Genomic DNA, 27,834 nt, shown 5'->3' on the forward strand with positions numbered 1-27,834 from the left:
GGTGGCCCCGGCCCCGGGGCGGTGCCGCCCTTGCCTCCCGTGGAGCAGCTGCGGTGGTGCGGGGAGCGTCTGTCGGCAGCGTGTGGTGTGTGTCTGTCTGTCTGTCTGTGAGCTTGTGGGGCGGGCAGCCATGCGGCGCTGGAGGCTCCTTTTCTTGCCGGTGCTCCTCGCCGTCCTGGTCTCCGTCAGAGGTGAGGAGGGGTGGGAGCTGCGGAGCGGCCCTGCCGCGGCTCGGGGAGGTAGCCCTGCCCGGGCCCCTGGGGCGGGGGCCGAGCGCTGCCGCTCGCAGCAGTGCGGCTCGGCCAGGCAGTCCCGGGAGGGAGCCGGGCGGGTCCCTGGCTGACCGTGTCTCATAGACCGGGGAAACAGCGCTCTCCCCCTCTTGGCTTTTATTTTTACTTCTTTCTTCTCATTTTACTGGCTGGAAAAGTGTTCTGAGCTTTCTGCCCGCCTTCCGCACTGGAAGCTGACTGGTTTATCATCCGCGGTGAATCCGTGGTCCTCGCCCCAGTAGGGCCCTTGGGTGCAGGGTGGCGCTTGAAGGGGGTTTCGGTTCCTGGGGAGCTCGGCTGGAGCGCAGCTTCCATTTTAGGAAAGAAAGCGGAGTCACGGCAGTCCCAGGGCATCGGATAGTTACTCACCAGAAAGTCTGCCGTCACACGAGAGCCTTTAAAAAATAATTATGGCAAAACTGCACGGTGAAACACACTGATATGTTTTCTGAGAAACTTCTCGTTGCTTCAGTATGTATCAGGGACAATTTTCCTGAATCAAAAAAGTCTGTATGTAATAGCACGTTTGTATTTGGTAAAAAGAAACATTTGGGGGTGGGGAAAGTAGTAAAGTCTCCACTAGGAAGGTGTTTTTTCCAGGCGGAGGACTACTGAACTGGAATATGCAGTCCAAACTGACATTTCCCATTCATATGACTTGTTTTTAAGATATTTCTTTCTTCTTTTTACAATGTCAATAAGCCTACTTGTTGCTGTGCCTAGGTTGGTTTTTTTTTTTCAGGTACTTCATAAAAGCAACACCTCAAATCTTAAATATCTACCTCTGTGAAAGAGAAGGAAAAATGCATGCTCTTAACGTTGATTGGAAGCTGTATGTAGTGCACGTGTGATGCCAGATAAGCAGTTTGACAGCAAGGCTGCTTGAATTCAGTTCTGCTGTGGCCCTATTGTGGTCTTGATTTGCAGGTTGGAAGAGCTGAGCTCTTGGAAAAAATAGTACAATTTTATAGAAGCCACCTTTAAAACTGACAGATGACTCGGCGGCTTACATTTGTCATCTTACTACTTGTGTGGAAAATTTCCTCCTCTACTTCTGCAAGCATTCCTCATGGTTGTAAACAGCAAGATCTTTGCTGTGATGCTCTTAACACGTGGAAGTATTTGGGGCCACTGAGAAACAGGTTCTTCTTATACTTTTTGCCAAGAAGCGTGGAGATGAAAAGAGATGTCAGGATTGTGCTTTACTGGAGGGAAGGTGCACAACAACTGCCTCTAAGGGTTTTGTTTTAAATTCTGAGGAAAATTATGCTACTACTAAAAGCAATCTAAAAGATTGCTTTAGAAAGGTAGTTAATTTATATGAGTGCTGGTTAATGTCAATAATGCAAACTGAGTAGATAGGTTATAATTAGTTTGGACACTTTTTCCTTAAACAGAATGTGTAAGAATTTGAGAACTGCAGAGAATGTTAGCCTGGAGAGGGTGGGGCCCTCCAGGGGAATTTCAGATTTGTGCTCATGACATCTTAAATGACAAAAGCAAAACCTGAATTACATGCTTTTGAAAAACTTAATTTCACTGTTGGTGGGATGTCTGTAGTCTGAATTTACAGAACTGCTATAGAAAGTTAAGGGTCTTGCTTTGTCAGCAGTTCAGCTGTTACGAAACTGTGTGGAGTTGACTGTTTTCACTGGGGGACTGCCTGCTTTCATGATTCAAGCAGAAGAATCTGTGCTCTGGACTGATAACTTCTTACAGGATCATTCATTTTAGGCATAGGAAAGTTGTTAGTGTTAAATCAATGTTCAACATATCTACAAGGATTTGGATGTATTATTAAGCAAGGGTGTACTGTGTTATTTGAGCTTGCTTAGAGAAAGATCTTGCAGTTTTAACCTCAAAGCTGCTATTTAAGTGTTGTCTCATGTGCTAAGTATGAGCTCTGCCAGTCTGGCAGAGCTGCAATTTAGATACCGTTGGGGCTGCATCCATAGGAAGGTTAAATGTGAGTTTTTATATCACCAGTTTCTATAGGCAGTCTGACAACTTGCCCCTCCTGAGAAGCGGGATCTCTGTTTCTCTTCCTTTTTTCTTTTTTTTGGTCTGGTGCCCATCGAGGCGTGCACTGAGATGATTCAGTTTGATAAATCAGCAGATGACTAATCTGCACTGAGTTTGCTCTGCGGAGTGTTTGATGGGTGTTCCTGCCAGCACAAGGGAGTGGCAGGGCCTAGCACGGGAGAGTGGATATGAGATGGGGACACAGAAAAAAGGGCAAGAGGCTTCCTGCTGTGGCTGGCTGTGAGGTGTGAGACCAACTCAGCCGTCTTGTACCTGGAAAATCATCAGGTTAGCCCTGTGTCTAATTTGAGGCATGTGGTTTTCAAAATACAATGCCAAAAAAAAGCATTAGGCAGCATGACTTCTGTACAATGTGTAAGAAGACCACAGCAGATGAAGAATCAAACAGAAAAAAGCCTTGCATGATACTCTACACATGAACTTGATGATCTTAGAGGTCCAAACCAAGCTCAATGATTCTCTGTGATTCTGTGCATGTTGAGCTGCAAGAAACTGCTGTATTTAGACACAAGGCTCAAAAGTCTCCCTTATCTACTGCAGAAAGATCAAAGCATGAAAAGCTGTCTGCTTACTGTGGGCCTGGAGTTTGGACTGGGGTATATGATTTAAGTATCTTTGCAAGAATTGGGGGGAGCTTGTTGAGTGAAAAAAAGCTGCCAAAAGGAGGTGAGCAAAATACAGCTGGAAAATGAGGTACCCATGTTGTAAGATCAGTAGCCTGGGGTGAAGTGTAGGTGGAGATCCCTTCTAAGACCTCTGTAATTAGAGGGCCCTGAGGAAGGGAAGGAAACATTTGAGCTCCTGACTTCTTGCTGAGGCAATTCAGTGTTGAGAGAGATGACTAGTTGGATGGTAGAAGGTGAAATGATCCTGTCTGTAATCCAGTAATCCAGTAGATGGAGCTTTCAGCTGGGACAGGGAGGTACTGTAGGGACTCCTGGAAGCTGAGCTTTGCTTTGTAGGCTCTGGAGCTGTTTGCCTTTTAAATCTGATTTCAGAAACCTCAACAAAACCAATAATAAGCCAACAAGCCACCCCATAGTTTTCATTGGAAAAATTTCAGTAGCAGTGCTAGAATGCATACATGGCAGCATGAACTTTAAAAATGCAGCACTTGTTTCTCCATCTTTCTATTTTCTCTAACGTGAACAGCTAATAATTTTTTCATGTGGTGTTGTATAAAATGGCCACTTCACTGTTATATCAAAATGATGTCACTGCAACAATCCATAAGCTTTCCTTAAGCCATAACTGTTAGTTACAGTGATTTAACTTGGCAAGAGCTAAGTGTGACTCAGCCTACTGCCATCTAGCCAAGACCAATTTCATTATTTTTCCTGACGTTACTCTGGTTCATATGATTGGTTCGTCTGTGTTTGAGACTCTTGCCTACTTTAACTCTTGCTGTCTTGAATTTCCCACTGAAATGACTTTGTATTTCATCAGGTGTCAGCTGTGTTGGAAAATGCAATGATAGTAGTAGTCATTGGTTAAGATCATTTTGACAGGAGCATTTCACTTACTTCTAGCCTTCTGCAAACTGCTTTTGGCACAGGAACCTGCTCTCTGGAGTATAGTAAAAATGTTTTGAGAGAACGTTATGAGCAAAACAGTCTCAACTCATAGGACTTTTACTTAACTTACTGTCAGTTAATGCAAACTTCTAATCATGGGTTTGAGAATTGAGAGAAAAAAGTTGATCCATCAAACCCTAAAGGTTTTAATTTTAAGCCCAAACAGCCCTATCTACTCTATATCAGCTTCCCTGGTTTTCAATGCAGATTGTGCTCAGCCCATCTTCTGCTCCTTTGCTGGGATAACATGCAGAGCAAGGAGGTTGTAATGAGCTTAATGGTGTCTTTCTGCTTCTCCTTCATGCTTCATGCTGCTCTTCCTTTGCTCTTCTTTGCTTTTTAGTGTCCCAGCCTCTATGAGGGTCACTTATGGTCCCTCAGGGCTGTCACTGTTCTGTTGTGGGGGGCCCTGGTGTCAGTGGCCACACTCCTTCAGGGGTGTCTTTGCCATAGTACCTCCAGGAGTCTCCTGTTGGCATGGAACCTCTACTATCCAGAGCACATTTACAGCCACACGTTCCCTCTCCAGTCTCCCTCTGTGAGTCTCTCAAACCATGTCTTCCTGTGTCTCCTGTCCCTGCTGGCTGACTCTGTGTGCTCCAGCAGGAATACTCTGTGCTTCTGAGACCAGTAGAGGGTTTGGTGTTGGAGTTTAGGATCTTTCCTATTGCTTCTTTCTCTCATGGAATTTTGTCCTATCTGTCACTAATGACTGATATCACCATGACTGATACTTAGGAGATAGGAAAAAAGTTTCCACAGGAAGGGTGTAGCTGGCCACTCTCTTAGCTGGGGGATTTCTCTTGGAGGGGCAGAGATACCACAAAATTGGGCTGGGGAAAAATGGGGCTAGGTCAGCTCCTTGCTCTCTTGACTTTGGAGGAGGATGGTTGAGCTGCTTCTTGGTGGGGGAATTTGCTGCCAGAGCCCAGCCCTGCTCTATTTTCTCCTGCCATTGCTCATGAGAGCAGCCATTGAACTGGGACCTTATTGGCACCCTGCCTCACTGGAATGGACCCTTGCCATCTGCTTGGGTGCCTCAGGGAAAAAACCGATACCCTCGCCGTGTCCCCTTTCCTGGAGGGTGTGTCTGCGTGGCTGCATGCAGCAGCTGCTGTGGAGGAACCCAGCTGCCGCTGCCCAGCCCTGCTGCTTTCTGCTGCTGCCTCGGGCTTTTTCACTGAACTCTAACCCACACCCCTGCCTGCTGGGACACCCCATGGCCCCTGCAGCAGCTGTGGAGTTTCTGCTACCTCTCCTGCTCCCCGGGCTGAGCTGTCCCTGCCATTCCAGCCGCCTCTCCGACGTTCCTGCTGCAGCCCGTTTTTGCCATCCCGACCATCCACCATTACTGCGTGAGGGCGGCGCGGCTGAGCTGTCCCACAGTGCCCCCTGCAGGCCGGGGGGATCACGGCATGGCCCTGCCCGGCCGGCAGCCAGCAGCGCCCCCGCTGGAAAGTGCCTGTGGCCAAGATGGCCGGGTGTTGTGGTGTGTTTTATGTTTGTTCAGTTTCCCCCCCATTGTTCTCTCAAAAGGTCCTGCCCTGTTACCAGTTTGTGTCAATCCCCAAACCCCTCCCCAGTTGTCTTGGTTACTAAAAGTATCTTTCTTGTTCCCCACCCCTGGCTGCCTGCCTGTCACTCGACACCCCTGCCTCTTTTTCTAGAAAGTTCGGGCCAGGGTGTCGGGTGATTGGGTTAGGGGCCAGGGTCCCTCCCACAACTGTGTTTGATTGGTTCTCCGATTATGCCAATCCTTAATGTATCCTTCTCTGATTTGCTAGCTTTCCCCCCCCCCCCACCACCCTCTTTAAAACTCGGGGTTTTCTTGCCTCGGGGCTCTCATCCTTCTCCACGTTTTTCCCTACCAATAAAACCACCCTCCCTGAAGAAACTGAGAGTCGCCTCTTCATTTCATCCTGCGACTTCGGAGCTCACTACTGCGGCCACTCGTCCGTAAGCCTGTCATCGCTAGGCACCGGGCCCTGACTTCGTGTTGGGGAAGTGCCTTACTGGCTGGAGGTTGGCTGGACACTTATCTAGCCTGGGCGTTTTACTTTCCACCGGCCACCGCACCAGCCGGGATTGGATTCCTCCTGTTCTGTCTGCTGTGGCTGCCGCCGTGGTTGTGTCCTTGTCTTCTTATCCATACACATATAGTAAAGAACTGTTAGTCCTTTTCCCATATCTTTGTCTGAAATCCCTGCAATTTCAAAGTTGTAATAATTCAGAGGGAAGGGGGTCATGGTCTCTTTTCCAAGGGAGGTTTCCTCCTTTTCAAAGCAAGACAGGTGTGCGCTAGCAGTGTCAGTGCCACTGTGACGTAACTGTAAGTGACACTGGGCAGCTCGTGGCCTCCTCCCATACAGGGCAGCCTGCTGCTGAAACCCTGCCAGGTTCATGTCCTGTACCTTCACTGACCAATGGAATTGAATTGTAGGATGGTTTGGGTTGGAAGAGACCTTAAAGATGATCTGGTTCAAATCACCTGGGCACTTTCCATCAGACCAGGTTGCTCAAAGCCCCATGCAACCTGAACACTTCCAGGAATGGATCATCCATGCAGCACATTCTTGAGCAGCCTGTACCCAGGAATTGTTTGGACATAAATCTTCAGATACTTGCATCTTCTGTCTCCAAAACACGCGGTATGCTTTTGAAGTAAATTAGGACTATTTATGGTATGTAACAGCACATATCTAAATTCTTTATCATTTTTCCAAAGGCCTCCTAATAGGTAATTCCTGGTCCTCAAGTGATAAGGACTTCTTCCTTAGGGATTCCAATTGCTGCAGGAGGATAAATTGTGCTCTAATTCGGGCATCCCAGGGACTGGCTGGTACTTTGTCACCCAGTTGAAATTGGGATAAATGGCTGTCTGTGAGACTGCTATGATGAGTTCTACATTTGTGTTGACTAGCTCCCCCCCAGCTTCATAGAGCTGAGGTTTGCTCTTCCTGGATACAGTTTGGAGTGAGACATTGTAGAGTTCTACCTTTTTAAGTGCCAGGGGATTAGAAGGAATATGATATACCATCTCTGCTCCACAATCTTTCCCTCATTCTTCGATAGCTGTGGTTTTGCTTACTGCTAAGCCTAGCCAAGGCTGCATTCCATCATGCCAACACACTATGTGTTTGTTGCATCTAGGGTGCCACCTACATTATCTTTCCAAGTAGAAAATCTTCTGGCAACTCCTGTCTGACTTTGCTGCTGCATGGACTGGTGGTGTGAACAGAAAGGGGGCTGCTCCACTTGCCAGGCTTCTTCAAACTTCCCTTTCTCCCATCACATTACTGTTTCAACAACTTTTCATGCATGTCCTATTATTCCACTGATTTCACACTGCCTGATGCTTGCACTGTGGCTTCTGAGATGAGTCTAAGCTGTGTTTTCTCCCTCAGTACATGAGCAGAAGTTTCATAGACCTACCTGTCTAAAAATAGCTTTCTTTTGTGTCCACACCATAAGCCTGTACTGGCAAGTCTGGTTAACTGATCAACCTGGTTACTATGTTTCTTAAATTGCCTCTGAATTTCAGATATTCTTATTTACATCATATGTTCAAGGTATTTCTCTGAGTAGCTGTTGTATTACTTTCCATTCTTCTGATGTTGGAAATGGTTTCCCTCATTGCTGCTGATTAACATGACTCCAGTCTTTGACCCATTTCTGGACTGCATTAGTGATCACTCAGGAGGCTGTGTATATGAATTCTCAGGGCCACTGAGGCTCCCAAGCATGTTCTAAGGCTAACAGAGGCCATTAATTCTGCAAATTCATGGCAGCCTCTTCAGCAAATAACTTGTCATATTTTACAGCCTTCATGTTGATTTGCTGGCGTCAGATTAATCAGTTCAGGCTGGGGAAAGAAAAAGACTACATGGTGCCCATTCCTTATTACTGTTTTGAAGGTTTTTCCTTCAATCAATATAGCATCAATACCATGGAAAAATTCTCAAGAGATGTTGCCTTGAACCTTTGTGGATGGTGCCATGGAAGATGGTAGGGTTGCATTTCTGTCCCTTGTAACAGCCAGTTCCAGATATATTGCACACCATTCCAGGTGAAGGCAGACCCAAAGCTAGTGTTTGGAAGGTTGCTTGGTCTCATACAAGGTAGTTTTAGTTTATTTTTCATTTAAAAAGAATAATTTCTCTATATGTTTGTAAATTCTAGTCTGGGAAAGATTTCCCAGCTTGCTGCCGAAAATTGGTTGCTCCTTCCACAGGTACAGTTTTCACCTGTTGAAAATAAATGCAGTGATAGTCATCACAACTTCCTTTTAAACTGGTTTAGCCTCTGCATTTGATGTGACTGTGAAGCCTAGAATAATAAGATCCAGAAGATTTTTTTACAAAGAATTCCAGAAAGTCATAAGGCAAATTCCTCTGAAAGTATAAGAACTTATATCTTTGTGGTGTAAGGCCTGTTTACAGTAGTGTTTCTAAATCCTGAATGGGTTTTTTAAATGTAGAACAGTGTCTTTAAAATATATAGTTGACATGTCAAATGCAGGAGTAATTCAAACATGTTTTGGGAAAAAGATTATTTTGACAGGAAGTATTTACATTTTAAGTCAGGTCTGATCACACAGCATTGTTGGTTGTATAAAAAATGCATTTGTTTTACTCCATGCACATTTCAGTCACTTGTGAAGTGTCTACATGCTATAAACATCTAAAATTGGCATCCTTAACAGTACTTGTAAAAGGAAAGGAAGGTCTCTTGGCTGGAGCAATGGTTAGTTAAATGCAGATGTTAATTCTGCTCTACTTTTCTCATAGCTTGCATCCTGTAAAACTCCCATTGGATTTCTTCTTGCTCCCAAATTTTTCACAAGAAATGGTATCCGTTTCTTGATGTGAGTAAAGTATCCACAAAGCTCATTTCACTCTGAGCCCAAGAGTTTTAATCATGGTAAAATCAAACTCTTTTTTTTTAGGATAACAGTCGTTCTTTCATTGGTTAAAAGTTAAACTCAGTGTACAAGTTAATCTTTCCATGACATAGAAATTCTTTTTAATTAAGCACCCATCAATTTAATTGGTAAAAATCTGATTTTAATTATCAAACTGTCTTTGTATGCTTTTTTGCTTAACCACAGAAAAATATTGCTTGTATATTTTCTGTTTGTGAAGAAATCTAACATTCTGAGGATAACATGAAGTGAAAATTTTTGAAACTCTGATATTTCCAGGAAAGCAAATTCAAGCAATATTGGTAGGATTACTGTTTTTATGACTGACCCAAAAATATTACACTCTAAATCTTCTGTTTCTGGAAAAAGTGCAGTTAGAGTGTTTAGACATATATTTTACCACTGAATTTTTTGTTCGCTGTGACTTGGAGGAGAAGAGTAAACTATGTGAAGATAAAAGGAACTAGTAGTGATAGTAGCAGTAGTAGAAGTGAGATGTGAATAAAAAGTGAGGCTGTTGTGTTGGGTAGTGTTTATTATACTTTTATTATATAAACAGTGTTTATTAGAGCTGATGCTATTGTTGGACAAACCAGACAGCTCTAGAGTCACACAAGTCCTTGTTAAATTTAGAAATGAGATTTTGGGATACGCTTTGGGGGAGGGGCTTGGGGAATTCTGTGCTGAAAGCGTTTAGATAAGTCTGTCTTTTTCTGCATTTTATAGCATTATCTTTCAATCTAGTGATTTTTCCCTCACCTCCAGCTACCCATACCTATCTGTGTCTTTTCAACACCAGAAATGCCTTCCTGCCTCCTATGTGGCTCTCATTCCATCCTGGATGTCAGGCCTCTTGCGGTTTGATCCCAAATTCAGTGGTTAGTTCACCATCTATTCCCTGCTCTCTCCCTCCCCAAATGTTGCACATGGTTATGGAGACATCTCTTCTTCACCTCAGAGCTGTCCCTGCTTGTCTTAGCCAGCAAGTTTGCAATTTGATTTACAATATTCTTCTCCACTGTTCTCACAAACTTTCAGCTTTCCTTTTTTCTAATTTGGCCTTCTATGAAGGTCTTTGTATACTAAGCAGAGATGTGGAGCTTTTTTCCCCAAACTTCAGGCAAGACTTGTGATTCTGAAGCTTGTGGCTGTAGTGAGCTGACAGCTTCTCTGATTCAGATTTCTCGTCTCTCTCCCTTCCTTGTCACTGTTGCTTCTACTCCTATCCCTTGGACGTAGCCATTGTATCTTTGTCACTGGCTTCATTGCAGTTCTATATCCTGGCACAGCTCCTTCAGCTTGCAATTCTTACCTGTCCTGCATCCATTCTTATTGCTTTCCTTTGATGTTCTATTAAATGATTAAATTTTAAAAAGATAAGTAAATTTATAGTGCAAACTGAAGTCTGGCATGTGAAATGGCAGGCTGCAAGTGATTAACACTGGAACATAAAATCTAATTTGATTTTAGGAAGTGATACAGAATCAAAGTGAAGATGATGCAAATAATTCTTAGAGTGGACATGGAGAATTCTTGTTAAAGGTTTTGTCTAAATATAGCAGTAGTACTTTGACAAGATGGAGTTGAACTGGAAATGCTTACAGTTCGACTGTGAACGCATTCCAGCTGTTTTTCTGGGCTCATAAACACACTGAAACTACTAAGAACATAGCCTTGGTACAAAAGGGAAAACTTGCCTTTTTCCTCAAGTATTAAAGGATAGGAAATGGAAAGGAAAACCTCTCAACCTTATTTTAAATGAGAAACAAAACTTATACCATGTTTCTGGCTTTCCATGTATTTGTGCCAACTCCTGTGATTCAAATCATTGCAAACACTGTACTGAGTCTGGTTTCCTCAACCCACACCTTCCCCACAGGAAGCCCTCATCATAAAACCCAAAGTCTTTCTCTTTCTATTAGCACAGGAGGTTGTAGCTCATTTCAAGTACACAGATTGAAAAGCCTGAAGAGTCTTTTTAGCCATAACTGAACAAGCCACAATTAAAATAAAGAGCCTGGAAAACCAGAGTCAGTTTTACTGTTCAGTTAATGTTTCTGGTTAGATTAGAGATTTTGTTTGGACTTTACTATTAGCATGCAAACTGTATTGAATTGTTAAGAATTGTAGTGAGGAAGGTAAAAGAAACAATCTGTGAAATTGTCATCTTACAAGTATCAGCAGACATAGGAGTTCTGCTTTCTGTGAATCTTCATTTCAGTGTGCTCCTATAAAAATAACAGTGTTGATCTGGCTCTGTAAGCATTGCAAGTGTATATTTCAAATACATTTTATTTTAAAGAAGGAATTTGTAAATGAAGATCCAAGTTCCATTAATTTGTTCAACATAAATTATAATTTAACTCTTTTTCCTTGATCAGAATGAGGATTATTTACCAGTCCAACAGTTGAGGTTTTGGGACCAGTGCCTATGCCAATTATTACCCAATGCCAGATCACAAATTTTGGGTTCTTAGTATTTCCTCATTTCTTGTGCTAAAACTTCACCGTATTTCATCTAATGCAGATTGCCCTAATCTTTTGGTCCCTGGACCTTGCTGCTAGACTTTCTTTTTTTCCTCTGAGCCCCCTACCACACTGGGATTCCTCATTCTTCCATTCCTTCCTGCCTCAATCCAAGAGCCTACCAGAGATGCAGACCAAACAAAATGCTGATTGATTGCAAATGAATTTCTGGCTGTGAAACCATGTTATGGAGTGAAACCTTTAATCTATAATTTTACACATTTTATTCCATATGAAGTGTTTTACTGATTTGGGATGAGCAGAAAAAGCACCCACCCCTTGAAGTCATGCCCCAGACATCACACAGTTGCCCTGCAAACATTTCTCCCTTTCTCTGCACTAGACTGGGCAGGGTACTGAGCTCTAGAAATGCATGAAGAGGTTTGGCTGCTTGTGATGTGGCCACTGTTTTGAGGTACACACTTCAGGCCAAGAGGCTGCCTGGATGTCAGTCAGAAAGGTTTTTCTCAAGAACTGCTGAAGCTATTGCTAGATAAAAGTGCAGAAAACCTTGAGGAGTAACAAGAGTCTTCAACACTGGAAGATGGAGAGGTGCTGACATACTGGCTTTGGCCTTTGGAGGATGTTATGACAATTTGCAACAGACCCTTGAGGACTGAGGAGGAGGGCTGGGATGCAAAATGCAGAATTACGAGAGTAAAATTTGTGTGCATGAGGTATCCTAGTCATCCTGAATGTGATTTTACACAGGGCTCTTGTAGCTTTCAAATGTTGACTATAACAGAAGTTGACTAATGACTGACCACTAATAATGGTAAAACTTTGGAAAGCACCTGTATTTCTTACTGCTTTTCAACTAATCCAGACATTCTTGGAATCAGATTAACTTTAATTATCTGTGATGCCAGCTGATACTGGGAGGGTTTCTTAGAGGTGTCAGAGGGGTTAGGATGCTGACATTACGTTGGTTGCCCAGGCATATATTTTATTATCTCTAAGCTTCTAAGAAATAAAGTCAGTATTTACAGGGCCAAGCTGTCCTTTGGTTTCTTTTACTTTAGCATGATCAATACCAAACTGTCCAGTAAAATTCCACTACCACATGGCATTGTTAATGTAAAATGTGAACTAATGTACATTAACAAAGTTAATATATTTTTATGCTACAAAAACCGATTGATATAATAGTTGGGAAGGAATCTTACATAACAAGAGTAAATGTGAGCCTTGTGGTCAGAATGCACCTGGTTATGGAAATTCAAGGTATGTGAGTAGTAGCTGCCAGGCTTGTCCGCTTTGTGAAAGCTTAAAATCCTGTCTGTTGAACAGCTTAAACTTTGAAGCTGTAGACTGTGAGCAACACGTAATTAAGGAATTTTGGTGTCTTAGGCTTATAAAAAATTAACTACTGACATTTCTTATGCGAAGACAGAACTTCAAAAGTGTCTGAATGCAAAGCAGGTGCACAGTCCTTATTGATCTTGGTGAGATTTGGGAACAGGTTTTCTTAAGACTGCTTCAGAGCTCCTGATCCAGCCCCATGACCACAGAGGCAGTGGTGGAGATCAGAGAGGTTCTTGGCCCATTGTGAGCCTCCCTGGAGGAACAGTGATTGCCCTGGGACCTGGGAAGAGGGGCAGGGATACTCCTTGCCTGCTCCAGGGGGAGAGGGCTGGCTTTGCTCTGTTGGTGCAAGAGAAGGCAGTGGCAGGAGTGGCTCTGGGGCTGGCCTTGATGACATCAAGTAACTTCATGTTTAATGCACAGAGTGACCTCGGCGTGTTTGGGGTTGCTGTGAGGAAGGTGCCATGAACTGCTGCACTCGGATGCAGACTAGCCTATGTTTCTCTCTGCCAGTTGTGTGTTGCTTTAGTCCCTGAATTGACACAAAAGGTAACTTAGTAATAATTAAAATGCTCACTAAGTTTAGTAATGCATTTATGTTTGGTAAGGGCAAGTACATAGGTGAAATAGCATTAAGCATAGCCTATGATACTTGCAGTCTTCAATTGTGGTCAGGCCCTCCTGAAATTACAGGTAAGAAAAATGGAACAAAAAAAATCAAATAAATACATCCAATGACTTTTGATTGCTTGCCATGTGGATTCAGTACCTTTGTTACATTTTGCAAAACCCTTTTCCATTCCTTCTACTTCCCATCCCAGTGCCCCCAAAACTTTTAATTTCTTGGTGGAAGTGTCATGCTTCCATCACCCAAATGTTCTTCTAGCAGCTCTTGTTAGTGTAGCTTAGGTTTCTGCTTACAAACTTCAGGAGACAAAGCAATGTATTTCAGTTCTCATTTATAAAAAGAATTGCAGACAGAGTGACTTACTTTATTTTTAATTCTATGACTTTGCAGCACAAGGAGTATAGTCCAGTGGCTAGGATTGGCCCATATCACAGAACCATAGGCTGCTGAAGCTGGTGCCCTTTCAGTCCCACCCCCTGCTTCAGAAGGATCAGCCACTGCAGGTTGCCCAGGACTGTGGTCAGCTGGGTTTTGCTTATTTTGAGTGTGTGGAGGTGGTACTTCTCTGCCTTCTGCAGTGGAATGTGAATATGACCAGTCTAATACTGTAGCAGAAGTATCTAAGAGCAGTGACAGGTCTTTGCAAAGATCTTGGCACTCTTATTTGCTTACTTGGATCTCTTGGATACCCTCTGTTCATCAGCTATTCAAAGCCTGTGTTTGCACTTTTTCTTTTACCTACTGTTTTCCTCCCAGCTAACACAAACTGTGTTGGTTACTAGCGGTGGCCTGGTGAAGATCTGTGGGGAAAATTCAGGACTCCTGGACAACTAATCAATATGATTAAGCAGAAGATGTGTATTGTTTACTTTATGCATTTATTTATACATTCTAACTCTACTGCCCATGCTGATCATGCATTTCTTATTGGTGCCTTTGCTTGTCCGTGCATTTTGCATGCACTTCTCAGAATATGTGATTGGTTACAGTCCAGGTGGCTCACAGCTCTCTAGTATCTCCTTCTTGTGGTCTTGGAATTCTGTTTCTTAGCTGCTTCTTTCTTATTTTAGCACAGTTTATGTCTTAGTAACCTTGATGAATTCCAGAGAGCCCTGAGAAAATTCTGATAAGAACAGTTACAAATGAAATGGCTGGTGCACACTGTAGTCTGAGTGGTTCAGATAGATTGCTCTTGAGATCCAGGTATTTGAGATACAGAGGTGAAAAGAAAATAGTGTAGACGCTTCTAAAGTACTCTGGAATCTGCTCATGCTCCTAGGAGCTAGAAATACCTGCTGTATTGTTCTTCATATGCAATACAATATCTGCTTTATTTGTAAGTATCCTTGTTTAGACTAAGAAAATGCTCATAAGCCCAATTGCTGTGGGTGTTCCTTAAATCTGTAGGGAGTGCAGCATATTCTTGCTGACTTTTCCTTCTCGGACCCTGATAGTACCTTTGTTCTTTAGCTTTATCTCTTGTTTTCTAATTGCTTTTTTTCCTGGAACCAGCTGAATCATACTTAGCTTTTCTCCTTTTAGACTAAGTCTCTGAACTTCTACTTTAGTTGGACCCACCCATACCAAAAGTGCTGTGAGTACATTTTTAAAAGCAGCTGCTTTAAAGACATAGGAAGGTTTGTCATGAACAGTGGAGAAATACCTTTCTTTGCTGGGAAAGCTCACTTCCAGCTCCTTAGAGGGCAGATTTTTATTGTAATGAGTTCCATAACCTAAGTCTTGACATTTTTTGCTACCTTATCTAAAATAGTAATGTATATGGAAAGCCTGATGTGCTTGCTGCATGCTTGGAAAGCAGAATTTTGGTTTCAGAATAGTAATTCTAATCAATAAAGCATAGTTATATTTTTCTTTTATTGACTCTCAATTTTATTTATTCCTCTGTCAGAGCATTTTTTATGTGGGCTTGGCAGTGAGCAATCTCATCCTAAATTATTTCTCTGTGAAGTTCATTTGCAAAATCCCTTAAAATAGCAATGTCACTGAAAGCCTGAAAGCACACCCGTTTTACAAAGGTTTCCTCTTCTTGAGGGAAACCACTGCAGCTGAAGCCATTCTGAGTTTTATGCTGGCAGTGGGAAACTCTTCATATAGCCTCTTTTCTGCTCCAGGTAAAATTTCAGCTGCACCAGCTTTCTGTAAAGTTGAGTGTATGTGCTTATTTTTCCATCTGCCTGGAAAGAAACAGGGTTCTTGAAATATACACAGACCAGCGTAATGTTCATTGTGTTAGTGCTATACCTTTGACTTTGAGACAGATGGTGTTACCAGGTCCTGATGGTCTCTCCTCTGGGTGCTGCTCTGGTGGAGTGTTTTGAGGAGTGTATGTTTTCAACAAATTCCTCTGCCTGCCTGTCAGGATCTCTAGCTGGTCAGAGTGACCCTGAGAAAAGTTGGAAAGTCTCTTTTCCCAGCCCGGCGCTTGAAGAAAGAGTCAGGGCTCTTCATTTCTCGGTCTCAAGGTTGTTTATTGTTCCTTATCTATACAATTCTTTCTCCTGACCTGCTGAGGTCTGCTCAGCAGGACAGTCAGATGCACACTGCCTGCCCTCAGGCCAGTGTTGTCTTTATATTAAAAACTACCTATACAATGTTTACAATTACTTCCCAATATCTATCACCTATGTTAGACAGTGAGCTTCTACTCTAAACCAATCTAAAAGTGCCAACATCACAGCAGAAGATGGAGACCAAGAAGAAGAAGAAAGGCTGGACACGCCCAGATCCCTCCATCTTGCCCCCCCTGAATCCCCATTCTAAAAACCCCAAAATCTACTTTTTCACCTCGTGATAAATTCACTATCATTCTGCTTAATTTGTCATGGCTTGCAGATCTTCATCTGAGGTTGGGAACTTGCTCCATGGGTCATAATCAAAACCACAGGCATTTTGGGCTCTGTGCCAGGGTCTCTGAGCCCCCTGACAGGGGTCTTGGCTGCTCAGGACAGCCAGAGTGATGTCCTGGGTTCTGACACCTGCTCTCTTGGAGTTACACTGCCAAATTCTGATCAGGTCCTGTCTTAGGCATACCTCCCAGAGGACTGTAGCCTGAGAGGTGTATGTACTTGAGAGCACAAGCAAACTAGAACCCGGGTTTGAGGAGCAGCTATGCAAATGCCTGTTAAAATTTCTTATGAGTGCTTTGACCTTTTTTTTGCCTGTTGATACAGAGGTTTCTTGGTGTAGTCTAACCAAAGGAGAGCCTTCAGAAGTAACTGGCATTTGTGTCTTAGCACCTCCTAACTTCACAGAGGTTTGTAAAATTGTATTGCAAGTTGATATAGACTTCAGATAAATGACCTGCTAATATACGGCATTCTTGTGATCTAACAGAGCTTGTGGTCTCCATCTGAAATAAGAGATACCAAGTAAAATATCTTCTTGCTTTCTATTCAAGATCTATACCTACTTATTTTATCCAGGAGATTTTAAGTGTGCTTTGCTTGTGCACCACAATAAAGCCATCAATCACCTCTGTTTCTGTGAAAGGGCTTTTCAGAGACCAGGTAGGCCTGTCTCCTTACTTGGCTGTGAGCAAGGTGGTTTTAGTTCAAATGTTACACTATGGGAATCGCTTCTTAGACTTCAGATTTCAGTTTCTGCTGTAGCAGTTTAGTTGGCCAGAATGCACATTTTTTTTATTCCATTTCAGTTGCTTCCCTGTTCCAAAGGAAAAAAGAAAGTATCTTACTCTCCTTTCTTTTCTTTTTAAAAAAGGCATTATTGATGTGTAGTTACCTGAGAAGGAAAAGGCATTTCAATTTTGACCTTAGTTACGTCAAAAGATGTCACCAGGTATATAAGCATCCATCATTCCTGGTATTAGACTCATGACTTAACTTGGTCTGTCGTGTAAGTGAAAGGTGCATTCTGCTTCTAGTTTGATTTTGATGTTTGTTTTTATTCCTCTCTTCAGACTTTGCAGTAGCTGCTTCTGATGCCTCTTTGGTGGTTACATTCTTAGAGGGAAAGCCAGACACATAATGCTTTATGCAGGTATCTTCTGAACTAAGGTAGTTTCTGTTTGGACATAACTTTTGCTCTGGCTGGCTTGATCCTCAGTAGGTAGAAGTCTTCAAGCTTCTATGGAAGCAGTATATTTAGATGTCTTTTTCTTGAATGGCTGATGGCTACTTTCAGGCCCTTTTCTTTTTCCACGCTTCAGTGAAAGTAGGGATGGTGAAAAATCAGAAACACCCCAAACAGTTGCTTTAGCTATCCACTTATCTTACAAGGCTCTGCTGTTGATCACACCCCACCACATTTGTGCTGTGAGATCAGTTTGTGTCATCTATGTCTTGAGTTGGTGTGTTTGCAGTTGGCTGGGTAAGCAGCAGTAGCTCTAGCACCTGATTTAATACGAGGGACAGTGTTCTTTTCCTAAGGACTGAAAATAGAATCTAATCTCCCTGTATGGAGACCCCCATGGTGGTGCCAGCTGCATTTAGCTGTGTTTTAGGAAGTTGAAAAAGTGCTCAAGATCATACATGCTAATATCTTAACCACCTCCATACTGCTAATCCTAGTTAGGGGCAAAGGTAAGTCTTACAAACCCCTGAAAATTATTTTTTAATGCCAAGATATTAACTCCATTACATAACTTTCATAATGGCCTTTGTGCTCCAAAGCTTTGCTTCACACTTGAATCTTGTATGTTCTCATGCATTGGAGCTGTCCCCCAGCTTATTTTGTGGTTCAGTGGAAAGAAGGGTGGGAAAGAATATGCTGTGGGTGGCACTAAGGAAACATGCAGTAGCAGTGGCAAGAATAAAGTGCATTATTGGCTGCAGGAATGTATATTCCAACCCTTCAGGTCATTTCTATAGAGCTAATTTTTAGTGTGGTTCCTTTTTTTTTCTGAAAAGACATATGGAAGATGACCTGGAGAAATAGAGAAGAATGTCTGTCTTCAACCCTGACTCAAAATATTGTTCTAGATGGACTCAGGAAGCAGAAAGCATACTTCAAGATTGATCACAGACATGTTTATGACTTTATTAAGTGTTGGATTTGAGTAAGAAAAAGTAGTGTCCTTACTGTTTCTTTTATCGTCTACAGGCCAAGATGAATTTTCCTTAGAAGATGCACTTTTCGGAGGTAAAAAAGTTTCTTTCACCTGTTGATTTCTTAGCATTACTGCATGACCAAGCATAACAACTTTGCTACATTTGTTTAAACCTTTGTTTAAACCTCAGTGGAACAATTCAGCCATGTGTTTGTCAAGGTGTTGACCACACAGAACTCAAATTTGTCTTTTGAAGACTTAAAGATTTCTCTTTGAGGTGAAATTTTCTTGCTGTATAGATTTGATCTTGTGCGTTTTGATGTATAGGCATGTACTTAGATTTGTCCTTTGTCCTTCATGTAGCTTCTGAACAGTGTGTTAAATAGAATTTAATTATTTTTTTCCCTAACCATACCTGACAGAAAGTACAAAGAAGCCTCTTGTAACTCAGAAGACACCATCATCAAATAAAGGTGAGATCTAATTGGCTTGTAATGCCTTTTACTGTAAAATCAAGTGTAGTATACGTTCCAATTTGAGATCCTGAATTTTTCAATTTAGTGGCACACAGGGTTGTGATATTTCTATAAAAGAAAGCAGTCCCCTAACAACAAAAGGATTTCTTCATTTTAGAATCTACTCTCAAAAATATGTTTTGTGATTTCACAAAAAGCCCTGTGAAAATTACTTCTGTTGGCTTTCAGTCTACATGTTTGGAGCTTGCTCACCTTGAGCTGGCCCTTGACAGGTCCTCTCATCTCCAAAAGCAGCAAGTTGCTTGGCAGGTAATGCTGGTAACTTTGTAGGACCTTTCTGTGAGTCACTGATGAGTGAGCACATCTTTCATTTGTGGATAAAACGTTGTGAGGTCCATTTTGTTTAAAAAGTAGTCTAAGAGTACATGTTTTGCATTACAATTAAAACTTTCCTTCTTTCTTTGTAGATGATTTCGACTTGTCTGATGCTTTTGATTTTGGTAAGTATTCTATTTTCCTGGATACTGTTCAAATGTACCTGGTGCAATGTTTTCCATCCTTTATGACCGAAGTATAATAAGGCACTGAGTTTATTAGAGTAGCAGGCTGCTGATAAAAATAACTGCAGCCTAGTTTTGTTTGTTAATCTTAAGGTTCTGGATCACCAAAACTGTAAGAATTTCAATAATTTCTTAGCCAGCTTCTACTTGTTTCATTGCTGTTTTTTCACTAGATGGCACTGACTCCATAAACTATTACTTTTGGAAGTAAATGTTAATTCCATAGTAATCTCTCCCATTTCAAGAAGTATTTTTAGTAGCCCAAGAAATATCAATCTGTTATAAATAATTTGAAGGAAAGTACTTTTTTAATGTGAAGGTTGTGACAGAACTGTACAGAGATAATTTCTAAGATCTCTTATTTTCCTATTTTGTGGCAAGCCAAATGAAATGTCATTGTGGGGACCTAGTCTAGTTATATTCCCTGTACTTTGTCTATTTTACAAGTGAGGTACCAGGCTTTATATTTCATTAAAACCTGGTAATTTTATAAAAAGAAAACAGCCAAGTATTATGTACCTGGTAGAAAAATTGAAAGAAACTCAGCCTTTGAAATCAGATGTGCAAACTAAAATGCTGCATAAGACTTAATGAATTTTTCTGTGTATGTTCCATCCTAGCAAGGATCTGACATGCTGGTTAATGTAGCAGGAAAACCTTTTCTGGCATTAAAATACACTATGTAGCTAAAATAACCAAAGAAATACAGGATTACCTAATGAAAGGAAAATGGGGAAGTTTTGATACAATATTTTAGGTCAGATAATTTTTCAAGGTCACTCCCATGCTCTGCTTTTGGTTTCTTCACACTAGTAATTTTGCTCAATTTATTCTAACTCTTATTTGTCTACAGGTGATCCCAAGCCACATCCTCCTGCAAATCCTAGAGACACTGGTAAGACTGATCTAACAGGAATTTCTGAACAGTAAAAGAGTATTTGTTAATCTTTCCTAGTCCCTTTGAACATTACTGTATTATAGTCTGGTTTTATTATCTTAACATTTCCTTTTTTTTTTCTCCTAAATCTCTCTTCTTTTATTAGATAACCCCAAGAAAGTTCAACCTAAAGACTCTGGTAAGGCTTCTAGCACAAACTCCTGGTTTTACTGTCTCAGTTACACTTCCTGTAATTGATCCTTGTTAATTGCCTGCTATGGATGTCAGGTGTGACATACATCAAACACTGAAGCTTGAGCAAAAGTTGTCTTGCAAATAAGCTTTGCACCAGTCTGGAAATTCCTTAACAAACCTGTTGAGTCACTTTCACTTAAAAACAGGATGATATGGGGAAGAGGCAGGATAGGACAGTGTGTGTGTGTGCTTGGGGCAGTGCTGTTCTTGGCTCCCTGTGGTTAAGCACCCATGTATTGCATTGAGTTCTTTCTTCTTTACAAACTGAATCCCTTCTAGTCATGCTCAAAATTAAGTAGCAGCTGCCTATGATCTTTATTCTTAAAGGATCTAAATTAAAGGGAAAGCTCTAAGTTTAAGGGTTGCCTTTTTTTTTGTTTGTTTTGTTTTATTTAAGGACCCCATTAAGAAAAACAATTCTTTGTGTTTGAAAGATAGGTTTTAAATACACGTCCTTTCCTGCATGTTCTGCTTTAGAGGTCCTCCCTCTCTTTGCCTAATCCAGAAAAAAAAAACAAAAACAGATTCAGAAGGATGCAGCTGTGATGATGCCATTATTCACATGGTGGTAAAGAGTACTGGAATGCAAGCCTCAGATCTTGTTCTTTCACCTGATTTGCAGTAGATAACTTGAATTTGATTCTTGCATGCCTCAGTACAGTGCTTTTGACACCCAACTAAAACATCCTCTGATGCAATACTTTTAGTTTTTCTGCCTGAAAAACTGATTTGCATTGTGTAAACTAAATATTCATTTGGCAGCAGAGAGAAGGAGGAGAAGGTGCCATGAGGGAGACAGGAAGGCTCCATGAGGTAGGGTTCATAGGGAAATGGAGAGGGACTACTTCAATGTCCTGCAATAAATCAGAGAAGGGAATTACATTTGGATTGTTTGAGACTTAGACACCCAACTCTGAAGCATCATTCACAGTTGCAACCTTGAAAGTAAATGGTCCTTTTCTGTCCACATTGTTTCTTTGCTTTCACAGGACAGTGAGATTTGGGCTTTTAGAGTTAAGCAGCTTATGAGGCTCCATGCTTGCTTAACCTGATTTGTGCAGTACTACCTGCTCTTCTCTCAGTTGTTCAGGAAGTCCAGAGAAAGGAGTGCTGCTGTCAGACTCTGTAGTGCTGAGCTGAAGGGACTTGACATTGTGAGGTCTTTTAAAAGGTTAAATGCTCTGACTCTGGTGCTGAGCCTAAAGCCACCACAATTTCAGTTGAATGGTCTTGAGAAAATTTCCATGTTATTATATGCCTTGGTGTATCTTATTCACTGAACTTAAAACATGGTAATGTTATTTGCATTGTTTTATAGGCAATTTTGGTGATTCAGATCTATTGGATGGCAGTTTCCCAAGAGGAGGAGGAAGCGATGGCAGTGGCAGCAATGGTAAGATAGCAGGTTGGGCTTCCTATTGTTTCTGTGGCTACCTGAGCTTTTGATTAAAGCCTGCTCATAAGCTGGTTAGACAATTAGAGACCTGGTTAGAGCTGGTTAGCTCTAATTTGTAATGCATTTGGTTCTGGTATCTGAAACTGAAGAGCATATTTTCGAGTTCAAAAGTAACATGTTCTGTCTCTGCCAGAAAAAAGCCCCAAATACTTAGGTGTAAAACTGGTCTAGAGCAAACATTTTCAGTGATTTTTTTACTATAATGCTAAGAAATACGGCTTATGTCGCAACTGAAATGTGAATGCACTACTAACTTCAAAATTGACCATTAATGTAGTTTTTAAGGTCATCCAAGTGCTATTTTTGATCTTTTATGACATACTCTTAGTTTCTTTTAGAAGTTGTAGGTAGGAAGCCTAGGAGTGGGCCAGAAGAGGGTCCACCTTATGTTCTCAAAGATTTCCTTTGTCCCACAGGATTAACTGAAATTTGCACTTCCAGGTGATGCTTAGCCTTCACTTCTTTACTGTGGTGGTAGTGAGGCAGGTGAGGAAGTGAGAAGTTGTAGATGCTCCATCCCTGGAAGTGTTCAAGACTAGACTGGATGGAGCTCTGAGCAACCTGGTTTAGTGGAAGGTGTCCCTGCCCATGGCAGAGGAGTTGAAGCTTGGTGATCACTAAGGTTCCTTCACCACCATATGATTCTATACTCTGAACAGTATAAAACCATTTCATAGCTTGCCACACTTTTTTTGGTAATTTTCTATGCCTAAAATTACTGCTTTACTGCAATTTTAGTATTTCCAAATCAGAATTAGTTTTAAGTATCTTGATGGGGTTTGGGATGTGCTAATGGTTACTGACTTCTCTGAAGACCTGTCCTATGGTGGAGACTGTTGATGCCACTGTTTTGGGTAGCTTCCTCCTTCCAAGGTTCCTTTGGGGCAGTACTCGAAAATTGGAAGGGGCAAGAAACATCTGTGGAGACTCGAGTGGTGGTTTCATCTGCACAGGTTCCTGCCTCAGTGGTGTGAGTTGCACAGTAACAAATTTAGAGTTAGCACTTACAGAAATTCTGGCTTGCTTGTGAAGAGAATTGCAAAGGTAGATGAGGCTGGGATTTTAGGAAAAGATAGTTGGTTCTGTGGAAATACAGCTGAATGTTACTCTGACATTATATGAGTTCTCTGTGGTGGTGCACAGGCTTATTAAACTAGATTTCACAAATGTTATTAGCTCATTTTGTAGAAAGTGCTGAGCACTCAGGGCTGGAGTTGGCACTGCTCTGAGCCATGCTTTGAAAACAGAAAGTTTCAGTGCCAGTTTAACACTGTATGGATATGATATAATACATGCCTTGTATTTTTGGATAATTAATTGACAAAATGTCAATTATGATATAAGTGTTCTTTAGACATACAAAATGTAAACTCTCCATTTATTTTTACAGAACGGAAGGGTCCAACTCCAAATAGTGACCAAGAAGGCGAAGGTAAATGCATGAGTATGTGTGTATGATGTGTTTAGATGTATGAAGCCTGTTTTCTTGGGGTTTCTGATTGCTAATCTTCTGCTAGAATTTTAATTGTAACCCACTACTGGGAGTGGGTTGCAATTAAAAAGCTTTTCTGCAATCTGGAATTTAAACTCTGTTTCCATAGTCCTTTAATATTTCTATGTTACAAATGATTCCCAAGTGTTGAGGTCTCAGAGATACTGGTGCAGTGATGGCTTGCATACAAAGTAGATATGGCAATGAAAGGGTTGCTTTTTTAATTAGTGGAACTTAAAACAGGCATGCTTAAGTTCTTTAACAATGGGCATTGCTAAGAAATCAATGGTTACAAAATGAGAGGATTCACTTTTCATTGAGCACAGAGTTGATTATTACAATTTCATGTAATTTCAGTTTAATGGTTTTTGGAAGTGTTCTCAGTGTTTACTTTGAGGCAATATTTTGATGTGGCTTTCAGTTCTGAAATATATTCATAAACATCTCTGTTTTTTTCAGGTTCTCAGGGAGTATTAGCTGGAATTTTAAGTGCTGTGGGTGCTACTGTAGTTGCATCAGTAGGTAGTTTCATTGCTTACCAGAAGAAGAAACTCTGTTTCAAGCAAAGCGGTAAGAGTTCCAAATTAGTTTTGTCTCCTACTGTCTAAAGAGAGGTATTTTTGTATTTATATGTGAACTATAAATTGATCCTATGCATAAGGTAGTTGTAATAGCCCAGTGAATTTATGTTCACCCCTTTCCTACTAGGCATCTAAGACTGACAAATTCCTTGCCCAAAAACTAGGAGGACTCAAAGCTTTACATTTCCTAAAATAAAAGCACTTCTGGCTAAAATTAAGCAGGAGAGACTGCAAAAAATACTTTTTAAGGAGAATCAAGTGAAGGTTAGGATTAGATATTTTTCATGCTGAGAAATACTTGGTAGTTTCTAATTTTGCAAATTTTAGCTTTGTGTCTTCACAAGATGCTTGCCTACTTATTAGTTTTATGACAACTTACCCCAGTATTCATCCCCAGATTATTCTTCTGCAGTGATATACTGCTTGCTTCCTTTCCACCTAAATAAGATATAATTTGGATATGAAAACTTTGGGAGTACTGTGGGTTATAGGATGGGCAGAAGCTTTGGTTTTGTCTGTTTTACTCTTTCTGACTGTTTAGTGAAGGGATAGAGCAGTCATTCAGCCAGGCACTGCTGTTTTGTAACTTGTTAAGTTTGGAAACTCTTAAAAAAGATCTCTACCATGTGTGTTAAAATTAATGTGGAGGCAAAACAGGGCAACTCAACTACTGTCAGTAGCCCACTTTTTCACTGCTGTTTCTTCTCTCAGATTATCTCTATTTATCAAGAACCTCAAATATAAGAGAATTTGAATGCTAAATATCTGTTTTTTTTCCCAGCAGATGAAGAGAATGTGAATATGGATAGCCACAGGGGAGCACAATCTGAGCCACCTGGTAAGACAAGAATCTAGATAGAAGATCAGCTCTTTGCTGGGGATCCTATAAAATGCACTTTATTGACCATACTGGAGAAAATGAATTGTGCTTTTTGTTAAAAAAAAAAAATTTACAATTTTGGCAGAATATGAGCTAACGGTGTGCCTACGTAGCCAGGAAGGCCAGTGCCATCCTGGGCTGTATCAGCTATAGTGTGGCCACCAGGACCAGGGCTGTGATTGTCCCCTCGTACTTGGCTCTGGTGAGGCCACACCTCGAGTGCTGTGTCCAGTTCTGAGCCCCTCACTTCAAGAAGGACACTGAGGTGCTGCAGCATGTCCAGAGAAGGGCAGTGGGTCTGGGGAAGGGCTATGAGGAGTGACTGAGGGAGTTGGAATTGTTTAGCCTGGAGAAAAGAAGGCTCAGGGGTCATCTTTTCACTCTCTACAGCCGCCTGAAAGGAGGTTGTAGCCAGGTGCGTGTCAGTCACTTCTTTTAGGTAACAAGTGATAGGACAAGAGGAAATGGCCTCAAACTTTGCCTAAGGAGGTTTAGATTAGATATTTGGAAAAATTTTCTCATTAAGAGGTTTGTCAAGCATTGGAACAGGCTGCTCAGAAATTCCTCAGGAAAGCACAGGAGTTGTCATCCGTGGAGGTATTTAAAAGATATATAGACTTGGCACATAGGTGGACTTGGCAGTTCTAGGGTAAGAGTTAAAATGGATGATCTAAAAGGTCTTTCCCAGCATACATGATTGTGTGATTCTATGATTTTACCATGATGACAAACTAGAAGTGAATCAGGCATTTGGCTCTGACAATATGGCCACTTTTCTTGAGTTTTTTATTGAACAGATTGGTTTATTGCCTTGAGAGGGCGTTGAAATGTGGCAGCTTAGAGAAAGTGAAGAATTGAATTTTCTCTGCAAAAGTATCATTAGAGGCAATTGTGAAAACACAAGCCTGCTCCATCACTGTGATGAATAACTGCAGTTGGAAGTTTATTAGTGCATATTTTTTCTGATTAGAATCTGAAATTTTTTTCTAATTATAAACTGATAACACAACACTGAAAGAATATATACTAAAAATTTATGATATTTGGACAGATATGAAACTACACTGGAGGCAAAGAGGACTGAACTCACTAGCATGTTGTAATTAAAGCATTCTCTATTGTGAACAGAGAATGATTCTTGTATGAAAGAACCATCACATAATTAATATTTCTACAAAGGTGAGAGTTGTTGAAGGATCTCTTTTAAAGCAACAAATACTGAGAACCTCACCCTTCCACGTATAGTTGTGTAGGGGATTTGGATGATGGAGCAGGTGATAAGCTCCAGAAATCCATGGATAGAGCTAGAGGAAATGGTATAGGTGAAAACTTGGCCTTGTGACTGGTCAACAAAAGAAGAAGCACTGTAACCTCATGCTGAAGTTCATTGGTTTTGAAGTACTGAGTATTAATATCTCACAGCAGTATATATTTGCAGTATATTCTTCTGTGAGTTTAATCTTAAACCTGCAGAACTATTTCTGGGTTTTTTTATAATTGAAAAATAATTATGCCTTATTTCTCTCGGGTATTTCATGAGTGTGTTATAAAGTTTCATCTGGTTTATTATCTTCTTTATAAACACTTTAAGCTGTTAAGTATATAAAACTCAAGTACAAAACATTTTCTTGTGACTGGCTGTAAGCACTGAAGAGACTCGGGTATTCTCAATTCAGCTGTGCATTAGGGAAGCAAGTGGCATCATTCAAAGTCCTCTACCAAAGGCAGTTAAAATATGACCTGTAGTTGGGTATGCTGAAATTCTGGCCAAGATTCACCGGAACTCAGAATTGAAATGCCTCAGATGATGCAACCTTATCTTAACCAGTAAAGTCACACTTGGGATGTTGTCAAATACGATTACTTCTACCTATTGATTTAATCTAATCTAATATTGATGTCATATTATGTCCCAGATTTCATACCTCTGTTATATTTTGCAGACAAGCATGATCATGTGCTTAGCTAAGGGACTGGGCAGCCATGGTCATCATGGTGCTGCTCCTGATCTGAGTTCTGGGAGTCAGCAGATGTTAGGTCTGCTTTTGGTAATAGATGTGCCTACATGGCTTCCAGTTAGAAGCAGTCTCTCATTAAGCCAGGTCAAATGGCATAGATCTGTGTTTTTAAAATTTTCTGTAAACATGTCTTTGATTTCCTGAACCTATTTTCACTAGGTTACTTTTTGTATGAGCAGCCTGTTTGCATTTGCAAGACCTCAAGCCTGAACTGAGTGCTGGGTTACAGTGCAAGTGTAGCTAGCTTCCCTGTGTGATTATTTGAGTGAGAAATCTGAGTGTAACCTTCCTTGCTATGCAGCCTGTTGGCTTCATAGAATCAAGCCTCCGCTTTCCTAAATTTACCACACGGTGTCAAACATCTGCTGAGTGTTGTTGACTGCATAAACTGTTACATAGTAATGTATAACTTACATTGTATGCTAACTTAGTGCACTAATCTTGAATTGGTTTTCACTTTTCAGTTCAGCGCACACTTCTGGAGAACTAAATTAAAGGAAGAGTGGTGAAGAACAGATCTTTGGAACTGGATAAACAACCTGCATTCTGCCAAAAAAAAAAGAAAAGGAAAGGAAACAAAAAAAAAGCATAGCAAACAGCAGAGCCTGAAGTTTCATGAGAAAACATGAAACTTGTTTCAAACACCTCTAGGACTGTCACTTAGACCTGAGTACTTCTGTATGGTTAGCCCTGTGAAGCATTGTTGCACACCAATACATGGCCTTAATGACAGGAGTGTAGAAGTATGTTGTGCCTTTGCATTCTTTCCTTAACTCCTCTGACAAATAGGTGTATCTCAAGTGCATTCAGTGTATTTAACTTTTCCTTACCTCTCCAAAACCAATATGCAGTTATGGTTTCTGTTATGTTATTGCTCTCAGGCAATACAAACATTTTTTTAAATAACCTGAACTCAGTGAGTGGACCAACAAACCAGCTTGGTG

General features: G+C 41.1%; 1 protein-coding gene across 2 annotated transcripts; it reads left to right on the forward strand.

Moving 5' to 3' along the window:
• Positions 1–42: 42 nt before the first annotated feature.
• CD99 (CD99 molecule (Xg blood group)) lies at positions 43–27,456 on the forward strand. Of its 2 annotated transcripts, none has more exons than XM_036392451.2 (11): positions 43–191; positions 18,349–18,387; positions 18,718–18,768; positions 19,239–19,271; positions 20,185–20,226; positions 20,375–20,407; positions 21,782–21,856; positions 23,310–23,351; positions 23,871–23,981; positions 24,774–24,830; positions 27,355–27,456. In XM_036392451.2, exons 1-11 carry the CDS (start codon positions 131–133, stop codon positions 27,378–27,380), a joined length of 570 nt encoding a protein of 189 aa, XP_036248344.1. In that variant the 5' UTR covers positions 43–130; the 3' UTR covers positions 27,381–27,456. The 2 variants fall into 2 exon arrangements, with proteins under 2 accessions (XP_036248344.1, XP_036248351.1); XM_036392458.2 differs by having other exon boundaries at positions 44–191; positions 24,777–24,830.
• The last annotated feature ends 378 nt before the right edge of the window (positions 27,457–27,834 follow it).

This window comes from Molothrus ater, chromosome 2, assembly GCF_012460135.2.
Source record: "Molothrus ater isolate BHLD 08-10-18 breed brown headed cowbird chromosome 2, BPBGC_Mater_1.1, whole genome shotgun sequence".
In the NCBI taxonomy this organism is placed as follows: Eukaryota; Metazoa; Chordata; class Aves; order Passeriformes; family Icteridae; genus Molothrus; species Molothrus ater.

Coding starts and splice junctions, on each gene's coding strand:
- CD99 (XM_036392451.2), top strand. CDS start 131: ATGCGGCGCTGGAGGCTCCTTTTCTTGCCGGTGCTCCTCGCCGTCCTG. Junction 20,227..20,374: donor TGCAAATCCTAGAGACACTG/GTAAGACTGATC, acceptor TTCTTTTATTAG/ATAACCCCAAGAAAGTTCAA. Junction 20,408..21,781: donor AGTTCAACCTAAAGACTCTG/GTAAGGCTTCTA, acceptor ATTGTTTTATAG/GCAATTTTGGTGATTCAGAT.